General features: G+C 47.0%; 1 protein-coding gene across 1 annotated transcript in view; it reads right to left on the bottom strand.

Moving 5' to 3' along the window:
* Positions 1 to 762: 762 nt before the first annotated feature.
* The window catches only part of LOC142576559 (monocarboxylate transporter 9-like), a 39960-nt gene continuing 20690 nt past the window's right edge, over positions 763 to 20032 (bottom strand). Inside the window, exons 2-4 of the mRNA XM_075686731.1 lie at positions 14062 to 14205; positions 10597 to 11811; positions 763 to 1917 (exon numbers count right to left, since the gene is read on the bottom strand). Of these exons, the coding sequence (XP_075542846.1) occupies positions 1778 to 1917; positions 10597 to 11811; positions 14062 to 14205 (1499 nt within the window). The 3' untranslated portion in view covers positions 763 to 1777. The remainder of the gene's footprint in view (positions 1918 to 10596; positions 11812 to 14061; positions 14206 to 20032) is intronic.

Raw genomic sequence — 20032 nt, forward strand, 5'->3', positions numbered from 1 at the left:
GCGAAAACACGTCATTTTTGGGTCTACGTCCTTCAGTGTACAATTTGGCACAGTAAAGTATAAACCCCATGCAAGCGATCTTGCACGCGACAGCGACAGGCGACGCGATGGAGATGGCTGTCGCGCTCGCTCGTCGCCTACAAGTTGCACCCCATGCGAGCGATGACTTCGAGCGACGTCTCCCCAGTGTTGCCGGTATGAGGGCAACAATATAGGCGCCGAAACTAGCGTGACGCGTGCTTTATTAACTTAAGTTGATGTATCTTACTGTAAAAAACAGCATAAGATATTTCTGAAAGTCTTGCAGTAGGTGCTTATCCTTGCACCTATAAAAATTCAATCGTTTCTTGTTCGGTGCGACAATCGGAAGTACTGGAGTTATGTACATCCAGTTCCGGCTTTGCGCTATTGGCTAGTCGCTCATAGCACTTCCGGGCGACGAGCGACGAATTCTAGATTTGCAAAACCGAGCGATCGCGCGACAAGACCGAGCGATCTGTTCAAGCGACGGCCTGATCCGTCGCGCGAACCCGTCGCTCGTCGCTGTCGCGCACAAAATCGCGCTAATGGGGTTTAGCCTTAATGCTTCTCGTTCTTAAGAAAAAGAAAACACGCCCATGTGTCTTCGTATATGGGGATGAAAGCTGCTGCCGAGATATCGCTAGCATGAAATTATGCCGCTGTCTACCGGCAGCTGCAAAAAAAAAAAAAAAAACCGTTCAGGTGAACTGACGCAGACGAACGACAATGGCCCAGTAGCAGAAAAGCAACTCATTTTATTGCCATGAACAATTTGTTCTTAGAGAGCGTTATGTGACGCCACACAGGGCCGTGTGCAATTTTCAATCGCACCCTATAAGACAACACGACAAACAAGAGCTTGCGCTACATCAGGGACTGTTGTCGCATGTTCGAAAAGCTGCCATTACGCCCCAGCTGTTCTTGAACGGCTGCTTTCTCAGTACGCGCAAGTAACAACGAACGATTTCACCACAAAGTTAAACTACAATCTGAAACTGCTTGACCGCCTATGAACACTGTGCAGAAAAACGTGTCTGCTCTAGCTGCGTTCACGCATCATGACCCATCGGGTTCCAAGAGTTACCTAAAATTCGCTGGAGTAATTCTCATCCTTCAGGACAACATTTAAAGATGTATTTGGCCCCTTGCATGGCTCGAAGAAGGTTTTCCTGATCAAGACAGCGCAGCCCTGGCCTGTCAAGTCAAGACGCAGGATGGCAGGTTCGTGCGGAGGCCAGCGCAGAAACTCTAAAAACTCGAGTTGGCCTACAACTGTTTCGGGCGGGCGATATAGAAAACGAAGAATAAACATGCGCAGGTTAGGACTGCGAGGAAAGAAAAGGAAGTTGAGAGCGCAAGGGAAAATGGATCAATGTTTGACTTCTCACGTTGGTTCATGCTTTTCGTGGAACCCCCACTGAAATGCTGCCGCCCCGACCGGGATTTGATCCCGCGCCCTCCGGCTAAGTAGCGCTACGCCTTAGCCAGTACGACGCCATGGGGGTGGTAAATAATCTGATGCAGACATGTGTCTACACTTACCATTGTCGATGGTGATTTGCAAGGGCTAGATTATACCTGAAATATGGCTTTGCTGTTTCCGACGTTATCAGGCATATTGTTTTGTGCCTATAACTTTTTGTGCTAGCGACGCGCAACAAGAGTTCTGTTTTATGTGTAGAGTTTCAGAACGTTCAGTGACACTGAGGCGAGAAAGTGTCAATAAAATCTGTTTCACTAATATATATATAGATATCTATCTTGATATTTTAAACTTCCTGGACTTCCGATAGTCAATTGCTGAGAGTGCAGCGAACAAAACAGATTGAACCACCAGGGTGCTTGCCATGAAATAGAAAAGGCCATCATATGAGCCCCAGCTGTCCCGGAACAGGCCTGCAACGGGTGAAAATAAAAGACAATTTTAGGAAATACTTGCAGAATCAGACGCACACGTAATAATGCAGATAAGGCCGAACAATGTGGTTGATGCAAGCAAAGCAAAAGAATTGTGCTATTGTCGTGACAGTATATTATTGTGACAGTATAATGCTGACCGGCTTGAGTAATTTTGTAAGTCCACAAGCAAAGAGGAAAACGTATTTTTATACCTAATGCTGTATATGACTAACCTTGCGTAGTTTTTTCGGCATCCGGCTTCAGAAACGGACTTCGCGATTTATAACAATCTCACACAATGTGTTTCATTGTTTGCTTTGTGTGTGATCACGTACGGTTGCAGTGCGGCGGCGCAGAAGTCAAAATGCGGAACAGAAATGAACGCTCGCCGTGAAAAATAGCGTGACGTCAAGGTTAGTGGAGTATATAAGCACGAGAGGTATCGGCGCTAAAAACTGCTGCGTTATCGATGGGGCGGACACGTATAGTTCGTACACCCGAAGAACAACATGCGTACGAGGAGCACTGGGGGGAAGAGCAACCAGAATGTAAGGGGCGCTGGCACGAAAAGACCAACGACGAAGAACGTTTCCGCGATTCGTAATGAAATGACAATCATTCCATTCTGTGAACATGGAATTGCAGCGAAATAACTTTGCTTTTCGTTTGAGAGTTTTGACTGTCGTCAGCTTTCGCTGTTATTCCACGTTCACATAGTGGAATAGCTGTCATTTTTTTAGGAAAGCTGAGAACTCAGCATGAGTGACTTCCAAGCGATAACGTCTAAGCGCAGATAGGCTAATGCTGAACGTCACAGGAAAGCTAAAACGCCTGAAGGTGGTGGATGATAGTGAAAAATTCAAGAGGTGTTAGTATAAAATAAAAGCATAAAGAAACTGAGATAACACAACGGTTCTCAAGAATAAAAAAAATATTGTAAAATAATGTCCGGAGAATTAAATGTGAGAGTGGTAGCGATAATTCGACTTCGGAGTCGGAAAGGTTCAGATTAAATTATCATCTACTGCAACTCCATACACCGTGTTGAGCTGGGATTCAATTGAGGAGCTAGTCGCAGAGTGTTCAATGACGTGCAGAGCGCCACTATGGAGGAATTGATGGCTCAGAAATCTCATCAAGTCGTGTTAGTTGAAATGGCATTAATGGTTAAATATTTCAAGGTAATTTTACGCCATGTTTCGTAGAAGTCTGGCTAGGCTACATCAAATTTTATTTCATATACAGGGTGTCCCGCATAACTTGAGCCAAGAACTTAAGAATGAAAGGCGCGTCCGAAGTGAATTGAACCGAACGCATACTATTCGCAACAGCCTATAGTAAATCAGGTAATTTTTTGTTTTCCCCGTAACTCACTAATTAAGTTCAATTGCCGAGCTTTTTAATTATTGACTGATGGCCCCAAGTATGATACGCAGAATTGTAGAGCACCTTCAGAAACCACCGATCGAGTTGTTTCTTTTGCGACACGGCTCACGTAGTCCTTTTTTGCAGATTCCAAAGAAATCCCGCGAAATATGAAAAAGCCACTTGACGGAACGCTTGCGCAGTGGTATCGTGCTGCTCTCAAGCGTGCGTTAAGTGAACAAAGTCGGCTCCCGTCGGATGACGGCGAAAATGCATGCTGCTGGCCGAGCGCTGCCAATGAGATAAAGAACACCCTGCCGCTTCCTCGTCGCCAGTCACGATGCAGCCGACCTTGTTCACTGAACCCACGCTTGAGAGCAGCACAATACCACTGCGCAAACGCTCCATCACGTGGCCTTTTTCATATTACGCGGGCCTTCTTTGCAACCCGAGAAAAAAGGACTACGTGAGACGTATCGTGCAGGAAACAACTCGATCGGTGGTTTCAGAGGGTGCTCTACAATTCTGCGTATCATACTTGGGGTTCTCAGCCAATAATCAAAAAGTTGGGTAATTAAACTGAAATAATTAGTGATTGGGGAATACAAAAGAAAGGAGAAATGGGAAGAAATATCTGAGTTGCTATAGGCTATTGCGAATAGCATGCGTTCGGTTCAATTTGCATTTGACGCGCCTTTCATTTTTATATCCTTGGCTCATGTTACCTGGGACATCCGGTATAATAGACGCCTTAGGGTTCTGCGCCCCAGTCTATTCTAAAACTATTGTTATGAAGAAGGTTTCTAGTCAGGTGAGAAGATATTGTCACGTGGTCGTGACGTCAATGAACGCAGTAGGAAAACTGTGAAAGGTAAAAAACTAGCTTTTATTGGGCGAACCTGTGCCCACAAAAACAGGCTACACTTAAAGCACAGCGAGAGCGGCGAACACAGTCGGCGATCGTCGTAAATCTGATCAGCGGGTCAAGCGCGTCGGCTTTTATAAATCAGTCGTCGAATGTTCCAGATTAACCGTTGGGACCCGCGTGCCTTCCACAAAGTTCTACACCATTCGCGTCACGCGATGAAATCTGATAGCACAAGGTTAGGCGACAACAGACAACGGGATAGAAGCATCGATAACTTTCCAGAAACTTCGGATGCATGCAGGCGCGTCACGCGCTGTGCGATAACAGTTGTTAAGCGGCAAAACGTGGTCGCTTGATAAAGATAAGTACACGTGTCAATACCCCCCTCTTAAAAAAGCATCGACCCGATGCTGCAAACAAACGAAGGTAATAAACAAAAGCACTCGTAGCAAAGAAAAGAACAAAAATGAGGAAGTTCGTCAGCGTCCGTAAAAGGGTTTAAGGCGCACCACGTGGACTACTTCAGATCGTGCGCGGCGCCGCTGTGAATGCGAAATGCCGTCTGGCACGACCTCGTAGTCCAGAGCACCAATACGTCGGATGACCTTGTAGGGTCCGAAATAGCGTCGGAGTAGTTTCTCACTGAGTCCTCGTCGGCGTATCGGGGTCCAGACCCAAACACGGTCGCCAGGCTGGTACTCGACGAAGCGTCGTCGGAGGTTGTAGTGTCGGCTGTCGGTGCTCTGCTGGCTCTTGATTCGCAGGCGGGCGAGCTGTCGGGCTTCTTCGGCGCGCTGGAGATAGCTAGCGACGTCAATATTCTCTTCGTCAGTTACGTGCGGCAGCATGGCGTCAAGCGTCGTCGTCGGGTTCCTGCCGTAAACCAGCTTAAACGGCGTGATCTGTGTTGTTTCTTGCACCGCCGTGTTGTACGCGAAGGTTACGTACGGCAGGACCGCGTCCCACGTCTTGTGTTCGACGTCGACGTACATTGCTAGCATGTCGGCGAGGGTCTTGTTCAGGCGCTCCGTGAGACCATTCGTCTGCGGATGGTAGGCAGTTGTCCTCCTGTGGCTTGTCTGGCTGTACTGCAGAATGGCTTGGGTGAGCTCTGCTGTAAAAGCCGTTCCTCTGTCGGTGATGAGGACTTCAGGGGCACCATGTCGCAGCAGGATGTTCTCGACGAAAAATTTCGCTACTTCGGCTGCGCTGCCTTTTGGTAGAGCTTTAGTTTCCGCGAAACGGGTGAGATAGTCCGTTGCCACGACGATCCACTTATTCCCGCATGTTGATATCGGAAACGGCCCCAACAAATCCATCCCAATCTGCTGGAATGGTCGGCGAGGAGGTTCGATCGGCTGTAGTAATCCTGCTGGCCTTGTCGGTGGTGTCTTGCGTCGTTGACAGTCTCGGCATGTCTTGACGTAACGGGCGACGTCGGCGGTCAGACGCGGCCAATAATACCTTTCCTGTATTCTCGACAGCGTCCGGGAGAATCCGAGGTGCCCAGCGGTTGGATCGTCGTGCAGGGCGTGCAGTATTTCTGGACGCAGCGCTGACGGTACAATAAGAAGGTAGCTGGCGCGGACTGGTGAGAAGTTCTTCTTCACGAGCAGGTTGTTTTGTAGCGTGAACGAAGACAACCCGCGCTTAAATGCCGTAGGGACAACGTCGGTGTTCCCTTCCAAATACTCGACGAGACCTTTTAGCTCCGGGTCGGCTCGTTGCTGTTTAGCGAAGTCTTCCGCGCTGATTATCCCAAGGAAGGCGTCGTCGTCCTCGTCGTCTTGCGGTGGGGGATCAATGGGGGCGCGCGATAAGCAGTCGGCGTCGGAGTGTTTTCTTCCGGACTTGTATATCACTGTGACGTCATATTCTTGTAGTCTGAGGCTCCACCGCGCCAGCCGTCCTGAAGGGTCCTTTAAGTTAGCTAGCCAACACAATGCGTGATGGTCACTGACGACTTTGAATGGCCTGCCATAGAGGTAAGGACGGAATTTAGCTGTAGCCCAAATGATGGTGAGGCATTCCTTTTCAGTCGTAGAATAGTTGCTTTCCGCTTTCGACAGCGACCGGCTAGCATACGATATCACCTTTTCAAGTCCTTCTTTCCTCTGGACTAGGACGGCACCGAGGCCTAGGCTACTGGCGTCAGTGTGGATTTCCGTATCGGCGTCCTCGTCGAAGTGTGCAAGTACCGGCGGCGACTGCATGCGTCGTTTGAGTTCTTGAAATGCCTTGGCCTGCGGCGTTTCCCACTTGAACGCGGCATCACATTTGGTTAGATGTGTTAGCGGCTCCGCGATGCGTGAAAAGTCCTTGACAAAGCGCCTATAGTAGGCACACATGCCAAGGAATCTGCGCACTGCCTTCTTGTCGGTTGGCTGCGGGAAGTTTGCGATGGCAGCTGTCTTCTGTGGGTCGGGGCGTACTCCTGATTTGCTGATCACGTGGCCTAGGAACAAAAGCTCATCGTAAGCGAAACGGCACTTTTCCGGCTTCAGAGTGAGCCCTGATGACTTGATAGCTTCTAACACTGTCGCAAGCCGCCTAAGGTGATCGTCGAAATTTCCGGCGAAGACAACGACGTCATCCAGGTAAACAAGGCACGTCTGCCACTCGTACGTCTCAAGCCAGCTTTCCGGGTCCTCGAAAGTTGAACCGCAGAACGTCGGAGGCTCCCTGGGCTGCTGCAGCACGACGGGTGACGCTGGAGCTGCCATTGGGGTGGACTTTGTGGCCATCTTCCTAGTCGTCTCAGGCAAAAGTCCGTGCTCCGGGGGCAGTCCTTGCAGCCTGCGGCTACCTCGTTGGTTGTTGGCGACGTTGGCGTCTTCCGAGTGAGGGCTTGGGTCGCGGCTTTGTGGGGGCGTCCGGTACATGAACGCAAAGCACCTCCACCAAATGTCACGTGGTCGTGACGTCAATGAACACAGTAGGAAAACTGTGAAAGGTAAAAAACTAGCTTTTATTGGGCGAACCTGTGCCCACAAAAACAGGCTACACTTAAAGCACAGCGAGAGCGGCGAACACAGTCGGCGATCGTCGTAAATCTGATCAGCGGGTCAAGCGCGTCGGCTTTTATAAATCAGTCGTCGAATGTTCCAGATTAACCGTTGGGACCCGCGTGCCTTCCACAAAGTTCTACACAATTCGCGTCACGCGATGAAATCTGATAGCACAAGGTTCGGCGACAACAGACAACGGGAGAGAAGCATCGATAACTTTCCAGAAACTTCGGATGCATGCAGGCGCGTCCCGCGCTGTGCGATAACAGTTGTTAAGCGGCGAAACGTGGTCGCTTGATAAAGATAAGTACACGTGTCAATATAAAAGTTAGCTGATGCACGTAAAACAAGGTGTCGCGAGGCAAATTTCAGGAACTATTTTTTTTTCTTTTTAAGTGCTACGCAATCATGCTTACGACAGCCATAAGTACTTCACATTAGAATAGGTGCACAAACGCGCACCTCAGTTTTAAAATAAGTTAATTTTTTGCATGTGAAACCTGCCCAGGGTTATGGTATAGTTGGTTCGTTTAGAACGCCTAAGCCTACGGACACGACGAGATCAATGTAAGATGTCGCGAGTCATCCAGTGAAAGTTATCATGACTTTTCTTAGTTTTAACGGTCACAAATCCAAGGATACGCGGCAACAAGATTCTCAACATATTTAACAAAACGGTTTACCTCCTGTCTGACAAAGAACCAAGCTTATCGAACTCATCACCTAAGAAATCAGTAATGAAATTGTCGTCCGCGCGAGTGAAGGCAGGGAAACTAGTAAACGCATGGGGCGGTTTGGAGGTTTGACACGAGAGAGATAACAAAACGCCTTTATGATCTGAAAGTCCCTCAATTGCATCGCAAGAGAAGTCATTTTTCGCTTTATCAGCGCTTAAGGAAACTAAGTCGAGGATGGAATTTAACCTAGTAGCATTAAAGAGAACCTTAGTGATAGTGACCACGAAGGATAAGCAAATAATTAATAATTCATTAAATAGTGTCACGTCATGACCTGTTGTATTTAGTGATGGCCAGTGGACACCAGGAGCGCTGAAATCACCCATGCAGATAAATCGTCATAAAGCAATATTAGACAGGCACATAAAATTTGCGATGGCACGAAGGACATCAAGTAAAGAACTGGGTGGACGATATGCAACGCTAATTACAATACGCTGATTGTTCAAGAAAACGTTACACCACAGGCGTTTTTTATCCGAACAGATAAGCAGTACGACGCCGCCGCCAGTGCCGTGGATCGTGTCCATGCGCGCGGCAATGAAACCGGGTACAGTAAACCCGTAGTAATAAATATTACTATGTAGACATTGATACCTAGACTCAGTGATGCCTATAACATGAGCGGAATGAACAGAAATAAGAGACCCGCCGTGGTTGCTCAGTGGCTATGGTGTTGGGCTGCTGAGCACGAGGTCGCGGGATCGAATCCCGGCCACGGCGGCCGCATTTCGATGGGGGCGAAATGCGAAAACACCCGTGTGCTTAGATTTAGGCGCACGTTAAAGAACCCCAGGTGGTCAAAATTTCCGGAGTCCTTCACTACGGCGTGCCTCATAATCAGAAAGTGGTTTTGGCACGTAAAACCCAAAAAAAAATAAGAGACAGTAAGTTTGGAAGTTTTTTAACAATATGGCGAGCATTAATGTTCAAAACGACCAGATTATCGAGATAACCAGAACGATGCCATGTAGTGGATGAGCCGGCCGGAGTAGAAGACACAGGCACGCAAAGTAATGGTTGATTATGCGCTTTTACTAATGTGTTTGAAATGTCATCGCCGTTATAACGACTCTTGTCAATGATCCCATGATTGTAACTTTACGACCGAACCATTGCTTCGAAAAGGATTTTAGGCTTCCCAGATTTTCTTGCGAATAAATCTAATCCTTGCAGAGAAATCTTCTGTAATAAAAAAACAATTGAGCCCTTGAGTTTATAACTGTTGTTTAGAACCCCGGTTTTGAAGTCAGAACGCTTTACAATAATAGGACGGGTGTGGTCAGCGCGCGCTCTACCAAACCTGTCGACTCGTTCAATGTGAGGACAGCTTATCCTCAAGATATCGCTAGATACAGACGTAACTTTGGCCAGTAGTATGGCCGCGATTTCATTGTGGTTTTCGAAAATACAGTGTATTATAAGATTATTGCTTCGAGAATGATTTTCTAGGTCGTCATGTTTTAAGACCAGCTGCGTACTTTGAGAAGATAAGGAGTTGATTTCTGCACGCAACTCATAAATGCAACTGGAGCCATTAGCTGAGGATTCTAATGCACCAACACGCCACCCTAAACCATCAAACGGGCTGGCGACTGTCTTTTGAAATGCCTTGATGTCACCATTGCCTCTAGGCAATTTGTTTTGCCCAATCAGTTGTTTAGAATTTACAGCCTACAGGTTGTGAATTTCTTCTGTCACGTAAGTTTTACTGAGAGAGAACACACAAGTGTTTGTTCTCGCACAACTAGCGGTAACAATAAGCGGTACATTATTCAGTTCGGAGTAAAGACGGCTATAAATTTTGCCTTTTCCAGTTAACATGGTTACTTTTCAACACCAGCTTGAAAATATATGCTTTGTTATTTAATTACCCACTGCTGTACTATGTTGCTGATCAATTGCTATTTTCTAAATTGCGTTTTGATGCACTTTATTGGTACCCGTGGCGGTAGCTAACTGTCTATGGCGTTTCGCTGCCGAGCTCGAAGTCGCGCGTGCGATCGCGGTAGCGGCGACCAGGTTTCAATGGGGGCGAATTGCAATATTTTCTCGTGTGCTTAGAAGCAAGGACTCTTTATAACGATTCCAGGTGGTCAAAATTATAGCGGCGACCCCCTCTACTAGTTGCTGCCTCATATCGAGATCGTAGTTTCGCCACGCGGAGCCCCAGAATTCAAGAAAAAGAATATTTTATTTTTTAGTAAGGAAATGAATTCCCTGGATTTGCACGCCTGTGAGCAAATTGGTTGTTTACGTAGTGGAGTTTAGCTATGTTGTGGAGTAATGCTGCTGTCAATAACAATATTTGGTACATGAGCCTCCCTATTCTTTTATATTGGCTCAGAAATTATTGCGCAAGTATGTATGTGCTCACTCCGCAAGAATAAAACGTACTAAAGTGTCGCATTCATATTTTAGACGTAAACCACACGTAAAACATTTCTGACGTACTTAAGACATGGCGTTGCCTGCTCTAAGCCCTGCACGTCGGCGAGGTTATCATGGTCACACAAGTGCGTACCGAATGCTGCCCGCTGTGATGAGCAGCCGCATCGAAGAAGTTACAGCCGGGGGGTCAGTGCATCAATCTCGTGCAATGTAATCAATCTGCCAGCGGCAGGCAACATGGCGCATAGTATACGCTTGGAAGTCCGTGTAGTATTTACTCTACCAAATATTGCGAAAAGGTGATCACCTATTAAAGAAGGCGCCGTGAAAGAGCCGACAGCCGCCGCCGTAGACATGAAACCAAGAGCCATAGGCTGGTTCTCTTCTCCGGCAACTGTTGACGCATATTCCGAGATTCCGACGTTTATGCATCCGCTCGGTAACCCGACAGCCAGTGCCACACTCCAGAAGCCTACTTTTCCGGTGATAAAGGGAAGACTGCCGGCGAAAAGCGAAGTGACAAGACTAGATGATGCTAAGAGAGTAGTAGTTGAGAGCAGCTTGCGGTCTGTGAGGCAGGGCATCATAAACCGGCAGAGGGTGTCTGTCACAGAGAAAAAGGCAACAATGTGCATAGCGTCTCCATCTGAGATTCCGCTGTCCACAGCATAGTCGACATTCACTGTAAGGAACGTGTCTAGAAAAAGAGAGTATGCATAGAAGGAGTATGCGATTACGTAGATTCGCGGAGTTGCGGCCACTTCTCGAACACTTTCAATAAGTGCATTCCATTTGAAAACACTGTTATCTGAAGGCTTTCGAGGCTGCCACTGAATGGCGGCTGGCTGCAGCTCAGCTTGAATGACGTTGATGGTCGCACTACAATGGTTCAATGCTGGGACTGAGCATAAGAAGCCGTGTAGCTTCGCCTGGTTCATTCGCTCAGCGTCGTTTGTACAGGTTGGCCATTTGAGTGGCGGTAGCATGTGAGCCACTGAGAGAGAACCTGTTGCTTCTTTTCGTAGACAGTCTTTGTTTGGCGTAGTTTTCAAGATGCTACAGGCTTTCCTTTGTTTTGTAGGAGAATCACTAAATGAATGTTCTTGCCTCAGGACGGTGACCGGGTAAGAATGGTTGCGCACGCAGCCTTTTGCCACGATAACCTTGCTTTCATAAACAGTGGGAAGAGAGGGATGTTCGTATACGTGATGTGATTTTGCCTCTGGAAACAGGTCTGACTCCACATCGAAGACGCGCTGTCGCCGCGTTTCTTCCGCTTCATTTGGCGGCGAATTACGAAGCAGCAGTGCAAAGGCAGGAACATTCAGCAAACACGCTCCGGTGAGGAGCAGAGTTCCACGTAGCCCGTGAAGTTCTAGGACGTACTTGAATAGTGTGGAAAAAATAAGAGACGATGCGGGCGCTCCGGACGTCACGACTCCAATGGCAAGGCCTCGCCATGATGGAAAGTTGTCGCCGAGACCAACGATGCTGCAGTTGAACATGATGCCTTGTCCGATGCCTGTAACAGAGTAGCAAAATTAATCAGAAACAGCGTTTTCCTGTCATCCAAGCGCTAAAATTTGTACAGATATGCTACCTTAAATAAATGCGAAAATGTGAAATCTTGTCAATAACTCGGCGGGCATGTTTTTGCAATGAACCGATGAGACCGCACATTAGCAGTTCTAAGCAAACGATACAATAAAGAATGCAAAGCTGTTGGACACAGTGCCTCTTTGATGTAGTTTTTTTTAGGATGCAGATTATCACCGCAAAGTTAAGTTGATCCGCTTGCGCTCTTAAATTTACATTTTTAGAAGGTGCCTCGACGTTCAAGTCGTTAAATTAACGCTAAAATTCGCAATAATGAGCTAACCTCCCGCGCCATCTTAACTGCGCAAGCAGCGTTCCATAAATTTTGTGCAAGAATTTACGAAGTGAGCCTCTTCGACACATATTCATCATTATATGAAAAGCCTTTGTCTTGCAGTGGGCGTAGACTCACATTTTCTTACCTCTAAGGTTGTACACACACTCTCTCACATCCTCTACCTTTACGATTAATCTCGTTATGCTCCACAATAATATTGCTTAGGTTAAATCGTTTTCGCACTCTAGAGGATTTTTTGGTTATCGCCCTCTAACAAGCATGCTCTTCGCTCAGCGTCAAATACACCATTGCTCCCTGCGATACCTTTCACGAAGGCATTATAATCACTAAGGCCCGTAGCAGCGGCAGCACTAAACTTCTGTGACGGCATACTTGTGGCAAGCAGTTGTCACTCAGTTCGTTGAGTGTTAATTTCGTGTGGTCAAAGCAACATTGAGTATATAAAGGGCACACTGTAGTGGAAGTCTCGATAGTAGTTTGGAGGATCTTGGTTACTTTGCGCTCATCTAAATGTAAGTGCACAAGCGTTTTCGTAGTTTTCCGCCATAGAAATGCACCTGGGGCGGCCTAGAGGCAGACCCCCGACCTGAGCAGCAGAAAGCCGTATGCACCAAGTCACGCAGCAGCGGGAAAGGGATGGTGGCAGCAGTCGACGGCATCTTTTACTGTTTTGAATGTAATGTCTGACAGGACAGCTGACGCATGACACCTTTGTATTATCGGGCAGTAAACTGCGATTGAATATAAGTACGTGCTTTTAATTCTTCGTTTCATTTTGCGATTCTAAAGTGCTGCTTGCTGGGGAAGTTGGTGCATATTGAAACTTGAGAAAAACAGCGAGAATATTCAGACGCCAGAAAAAAAGACACCACAACGCTGGTCTAGGAACTGACGTACATTTGAAAAAACGATTCACCTTTCGAACACTAACCGCCAACGCATGCGCAATGCTCTTAGCAAGGTACAATATTCTTTGAATTGCTGAGAGCACTATTTTGCTTTATCTATTGCTACTTCATACTTCCTTGTCTTTAAAGGTCAACTTTTTAGAAAAGCTATCACTTACAGAGATAGAAGATACACTGATGCATTGTCCTTCCTCTTCTAGACTTATAGAAAACGCCTCAAATATATCGCTTTCGGGTTTCGTCCTGCGCCTGCCTATAATCGTAACATTATGAAAAAGTGGTGCACAGTCATAATGACGATAGTGAAATCCAGGTGACCAGCTCCCTGAGAGTTGGTCAACGCACAGTGCTCCGGCATCCGTTCATTGACGCATCGGCCTGTTTGGTCATTATAGACCTCGTTTCTCTAGAACAAATTGCTCCGCGAAAAAGGGTCAATAAGTGTGTTCACAATAGACTGTATGCATAGTTGGCACTTTATACGCGTTACATTTTATTCTGTGGAGCTCGTTTATTGACTTACATGGCGCCACACAGCCTGATTGGTTCCGACGTAAGGCGTTTGGCACCTACCATGTCTCGGCAGCTATTTCGTTGCTCTCGTATACCGCGAAGTTTTACACTGCGTGCCCAAATACATTTTGTTTTGTTCATATCAAGCTGAATAGTTGTTGCACCAGCTGCCTAACTAATCAACAGTGCTGTATTTATTACACTTAAAGCCACATCATTTGTTTCACGTTCAATAAGTGACACCGTGGTGAATAGCGTCTTGAAAAGCTTTTTCAGTGTCCACAAACTCCAACACCATGAATATCACTCAATGCACCGATTGAACATTGTTCTTTTTTTAGCGACGACCGTAAGCTGCCGGTACTGAGTTGAGGCGCGTTGTCATACGCAGTCCAACCAATTATTGCTCATTGCGAATCTGGCGTTGAGTATTTTGAGATGCGGTGAATACACTTACCACCAAGGACGCCCAGTACAAGTGTGAGAAACAGTATTCCATTTGCAAAGCAACACGCTAGGAAAGTGACGCTGAGCAGGAAGCCACCGACCACTGCAGCTACCCAGACTGTGAGCAGCTGTATCACAGTGCCTCCGAGAAGTACTGCGCAGACAAAGAAGATGAAGCAGCCGTTAGTCGTGATTTCTTCCACTAACTATTGCGCGTCGTTCAATTTTGATGCCAAAATATGCGTTTTGTATATACGAGGAAGGAATCGAGTACCGCGCGTTCATCTTAGCGCGAGCAGCCGTTATGAGCGTGGGACTGGGAGCCGATAATGCGTTCATTTGTCATCATGATCTGGTTCAGGTAAAAGAGGAGGTACCTAAGACAGCGGAGTGGACATATGTATAAACGAAACAAGAAAAGTTTCAAGCCGATCGCTGCGCCACTGCCACTTACCACAGTGGAACAGAAAACGTCCAATCAACGTTATTAGACGTACTTCCGTTTCGGAGCTCCCTATGCAAGCCCATTGGCCGGCGTGGCCGCAGCGGCTGTTACCGGAAATACCGCCGCTGCAGTCGCGTCTTTCGCCATGCGCCGCACGTCGCCGGCTACTTTTTTGACGCGTCGTTTGCCACAACTGGCCTGTACTGCTTCTCCGCCGGTAAATGTAGTTTAGCTACACACACTGAGTTTTGTGGCAAACCTGCCACGCTTAAGTAACGGGGACTTCACGGTGTCTGTGTACTATGGGCGCTGCACTGACGTATCTTTCACGCAGCGCATGCCGTCTACTCCTGGGAGGTGATTTCCTCGGTGGGTCGTTTTCTCCGTCTGGCCAGTGGTGTTCGCTCTTTGACGACTGTGTTTTGGCTGCCCACGCAATATTTTATGCCAAGGACCCTCGAATGACATGTATCGCTAGTGTTTAGAGGCTGCAGCTACACCGCAACTGAGCGGTCGTACGCTACGACCGCTTTTCAACCAACTTTTTCCCAGAAAAGCACCACGGTGCCCTTTTCAGCGGGGGCTATATTTTTTGCTGCTTATTCTTAAGATGTGCAGTAATCAAACAGGGCAAGCGTCTGTGCAGGTATAGCGACATTAACGCATCACGCCCAGCAGTCGCTCGAGATAGCGCTGTGGTGAATTGATCCCCCCCCCCCCCCCGGTCAACGCTTCTTCGCCTAATAAACTTAATTTACACATGCATTTTTATAGTTATCCGCGGGTATTACGGGACATGAAAATGCGTTGGGAGTGATCTGTGAGCAGTTGGCAAGGACGAAGTTAAATGCTATGGACATATTCAGGTCAAAGCTTAATAGATTTTCTTTCTGACGAACAAAACAAACAACAAATGCAGCGACACTAATAATTTGCTCTATGTAAAAAAAAGTAATCTTGAACAGCTTTTGCTCAGAGTATTTTGCCCGATTTCTGGCTGCTTGCACCTGCTCTGTCAGAGATGCCTCACTGTTAAATTTATTGGAAAAGAAGTTTATGCGCACGACAAGATAGAACTTGATGACATTAGCAGTCACTTCTTCATGATGATCATCACATCCTAGTGCCGGCACAGATTCCTTGTCTAGCCCCTCCAGGATGCTCCAAAATAAGTCGCCAGAAACTGCGTTACTGTCGAGTGTGTGACGAATTATTTCTGCTATGTGTTTGATGACGGTGAACATTCTGAAAGACGGTTCGCGTAAGCACACTGGCTTGAATGACCTCAGCTCTGTCAAAAGCCAATGCGAGGGTCGTTGGTCACACGCACTTGGTGGCACAGAAGCATTTTCCAATGATTCAACGCACTGTTAGCAAGGCACAGATTTGGTAACTTTCGTCAGTGTATATCTAGCCAGGTAGTAGACAACCATTTCTTGCGTTCGTGCTTTCTGGTACCCGTGGCCGCTCAAGTCGTCCATAAAAATTAACATTATAGAATTATGGGGTCTTTACGTGCCAAAACCACTTCTTGATTATGAGGCACGCCGTGGTGGAGGACTTCGGAAATCGCGACCACCTGAGGTTCCTTAACGTGCACTTAAATCTAAGTAAAACACTGTTTTGGCATTTTGCGCCCATGGGAATGTGGCCGCAGAGGCCGGGATTCAATCCCGCGACCTCCTGCTCGGCAGCCCAATACCATAGCCACTGTGGCCTACTGAAAGACTCATCCCACAGAGCTTCTTGTATAGCGTTGCTTCAACTGAACTTTTCAGCTCAGGAGCAGCCTTCGCCTTTTACCCCAGGCTGTCATGAAGAGACACAAGAACGCCATCCGGAGTTCCAGAGCAATTCCCTCTCATGGCATTTTTCACAGGTGTGAACAAAGACAACAATCTTCAGATCTGGCTGAATTAAACTACAGATGGGTGGTCATCGTCGCCATAACCTGAATGGACCACACCGAGAAATTCCTGAAATGAATAAAGAAAGCATTCTGTGAGTGATTTTGTCCACGCACCTTTTAAATTTAATGGCCCTAGCGTGTAGTAATAAAAGTAATCTCGACAAAACAAACTTTGCATTTGCGGTTTGCGCATGCAAGGAGATTTTAAAAATTTAACAGATCTCCGCATTTTCAGCAGGCATTTGCGCATTACCTCTAAGAGATCTTGGTAGAGCTTCACTGTCAGTATGTAAGGGACATCATGTTTGTCGAGCTCATCAATTATACCGACATTAGCGTAACACTCAAAGCTTCGGTTGTCTGTCGCGAAGCAAACATAAACATGTTTCGGTAGTGATAGTTGTGTTCCGTGGTCTTAAACAGGTCGAGAAACTTACTATCTGCACAAATATATGAATTTATGACTGCACTAAACTGTAGGGCTTCCATTAAAATATTATTACACTGAGTTTCACGCACGCACACTGACTTAAAGCGTACGTTAATCTTCGGTGAGCCCTTTCGTATTCCTTCTGCAGGGTGTTTAATGTTAAGTGCATTAAAGACGTCATTCGTTGTCATTTCAAACGCTTCTGTTCCCTCCAAGTCCTGCGGGCCTTCAGCGCTTTCTGCCTTGTATAACTGCAATCTAATAGCAGTACTACGGCTGAACCTCTGTGGAAGACAGTGTGTTACAGTTGTATTTGACAAACGTTACAAAGCAACAAAGAGCCGTCTTCTATATTTAGGTATATTACTATTTATAATAGCTCACATGCGCAGGAAGTTGCACGTTCATTCTCGGCAAGTTTGTGGGTTTCGCGTGCGCTGCTGAGAGCTTGGCTACGAATTTGAGGGGGGGGGGCTTTTGTTTCGCACAAATAGAGGCGTTCATAGCGGGTAAAGTTTAGCGGGAATCTGCAGCCTGAAAAAAAAGTTATCAACGCGAATCACCACAGGTTATTATGAAATAAGCTACGTTAGCTCACCTGTCAATATTTGTGCTTGAGCAAATGGTTGTGTACGAACTTCAGGGTATGTTGCACGTCACACATGTAATAAAGGTGCGCGCGCTCAGGCAGGCATGGATGTAGAATCTTGCGAGAAAGTGAGGTTATGCTGTCACTGATCCCCATCTGCTGCCACATCGAGCGATTGTAGCCAGCTCCATCACTTATTACGGCGATCACCATAGCACCGCGTTTATACAATTGCGTTACTGTTTGCAGCACCAGCTCTGCTAAAATCCTACCAGCCGTAGTGCCTTTCACGGAAAAGATGGCAATCCGTTGCACCCAGCTCTAAAGAAATGGTACTAAAATCAGCACGAGCGTATGATCTGCAAGTCTGCGAGTCACTTCACTTGAAATACCACAGTAGTCCTAAAACCATGAAGCTTGTAGTTTTACATGTTGAAATTGTATGACTGGCGTAACTTAATTTCATCCAAAATCAGTGTGCGGAACTGGCTCCCATCTGCTATGTTGCCCAGCAGTTTTCCAACAGCTTCCATACAGAGAGGATAGGAACCATACTTGCGTGGTATTCCTTTCAAAATTTTCGAGAGACGGCTCAAGGAGGGCAAGGGCAGCATGTCCATGTCAGGTAGAAGCCTATATGCTCGAAGGCTCGCTACCCTCGGCATTAAGCAATTCAGAAGCCAGTCCGCATTGGTACGGCAGGACACATGTAGACTTTACTTTTAGCTGTTTAAACGATGTCATAAATGCAAGTCGCTGTAAAGGTGGAAGTTGGGCCTACGTTTCCTCAATTCGTTTACCGGGCATTTCAGAAAGCCTTTTCATTACAGCCAAAATTTTCGTCTTGTGCTTTTGACGCGCAGCAGCAGCGCTAAGCAACCTCTTCTTGCCATTGCGCAGTTTATGATAGCGCTTGAGCATAGCGCTCGGAGGTCTAACGCTCAATTGAAGTTTCCTCTGTACACGGAGAAAACGCACGCACACTAGTTGCTTTGCAACTACATTGCACTGCTTGTGGTGTATATTATCTGATGTCGCAGTGTTATGCTGGCCTGCTTTCACACCCGCGCATGTGTTCAAGCTGTCTGCTTCTCTCAAAACTCTTTCCACCCTTGCAGTGCTAGTCACAGCTCGAAATGGCCTCTTATGAGTTTTGCTGTAGCCATTTATGCAGCGAAGTACCATCCTCTTTAAGCACAACACTTTTCATTACTAACAGATGTCCCGCTTCCAGTTGCCTCATATAAAATATTACACATCATTCTGTGTTGCGTCATCCTAAAGAAATTGGAACTCCCAGAGCGTAGAAGACAGTGTCACGTTCGTGAGCTCGTTGAGCACAAAGTGTGTAGCGCATATTTCTCAAGTTCCTTCTTCCAAGTCCAACAGCTGCTTTGAAGTTGAAGCTATGTCACTACAAGCTTCGCCCGATTTGCTTGTCGGCACTTGCACTCGTTCTTTTGGTGGACGTCGCTTTCACTTCACTTTTTTGGCTTTGAGATGTGCTGAGGCAGACCAGGAATGAGTCGAGGAAGTGCGCCGGGAACAAGCATCCATATCCAGCGAGAAATAAATATTTCTGTATTACCCACATCATGCTTGTAGTATTTCAAGATGTCGTCGCCCTCAAAGTGGTGTTCACACACTTTTGATTTGTGTTTGTGAGGCGTTTGTCTTTTTGGCGTAGCATGTGTTCCCAGATTTTAAACTCTCCCGCGTCTTGTGGCGGTGCGAAAAGATGGTGACTAGTGGCATCGCGTCTCAGGCCGCTGGCGCAGCCGGGAGCAAAACAGCACGGCATAGAGAACTTATTGCTGTCGTGAGACGCGGAAACGCCTCTTCAAAAAGCTTTTCACCAGAGAATATGACCACATATCACACGACACCTACAAAACGAAGGAGGATAGAGGCAGACGATGCAGCGCAACCGACATGAAACCAGAAGTAAAAGTAGAAGTGAAGTTTCAAGTTTATTATCAGAAATGTATTCAGAATACATAGCTCAGATATGTATGGTATTATATGGCATGGTAAAACATCACCGAAGTCCTGCAGATCGTGAGTCTGCACGAAGCGGGCCGCTCGCTCCCACGTGGGAACCGGAAGACCGAGCCTCTCGGCCCCATCGTGGGTCTGCTGGACAGCACAGAGCTGGTCAGCCACAAGAGGGCTATAGAGAACCGCATCCCATCTGGCCGAGCTGTTATCGAAGATAGAGCGTGACCGGACACACCGCCAGAGCATGTGTTCTAACGTGGATATTTCTCCACAATCGCGGCAAGTGCCATCGATGTGACTATCCGTATAGATTTTATTAAGAGCGATGGATGGGGATACGTATTCGTTTGTAGCAGACGAAGCATTAGTGCTTGGGCTCTATTGAGCCGCGGATGAGGAAAGAAGTAGGCTCTACGGCTAAGACAGTAGAGTTTAGTGGTGGAGGGCATGTACCTGTTCTCTGGGGAGTTGGCGTTCGATTGGCCGGGGGTAGCACGGTAGGCAAGATCGCATGCAGCCCCGTGAGCCGAGTCGTCGAAGTTAAGGAGAGCACCCTTCATCTGACCCTGATATACGGGAAACCAGTAAATCAAGTGGTGCATGATTGCCT

The sequence above is a fragment of the Dermacentor variabilis genome, chromosome 3 (assembly GCF_050947875.1).
Source record: "Dermacentor variabilis isolate Ectoservices chromosome 3, ASM5094787v1, whole genome shotgun sequence".
NCBI lineage: Eukaryota > Metazoa > Arthropoda > Arachnida > Ixodida > Ixodidae > Dermacentor > Dermacentor variabilis.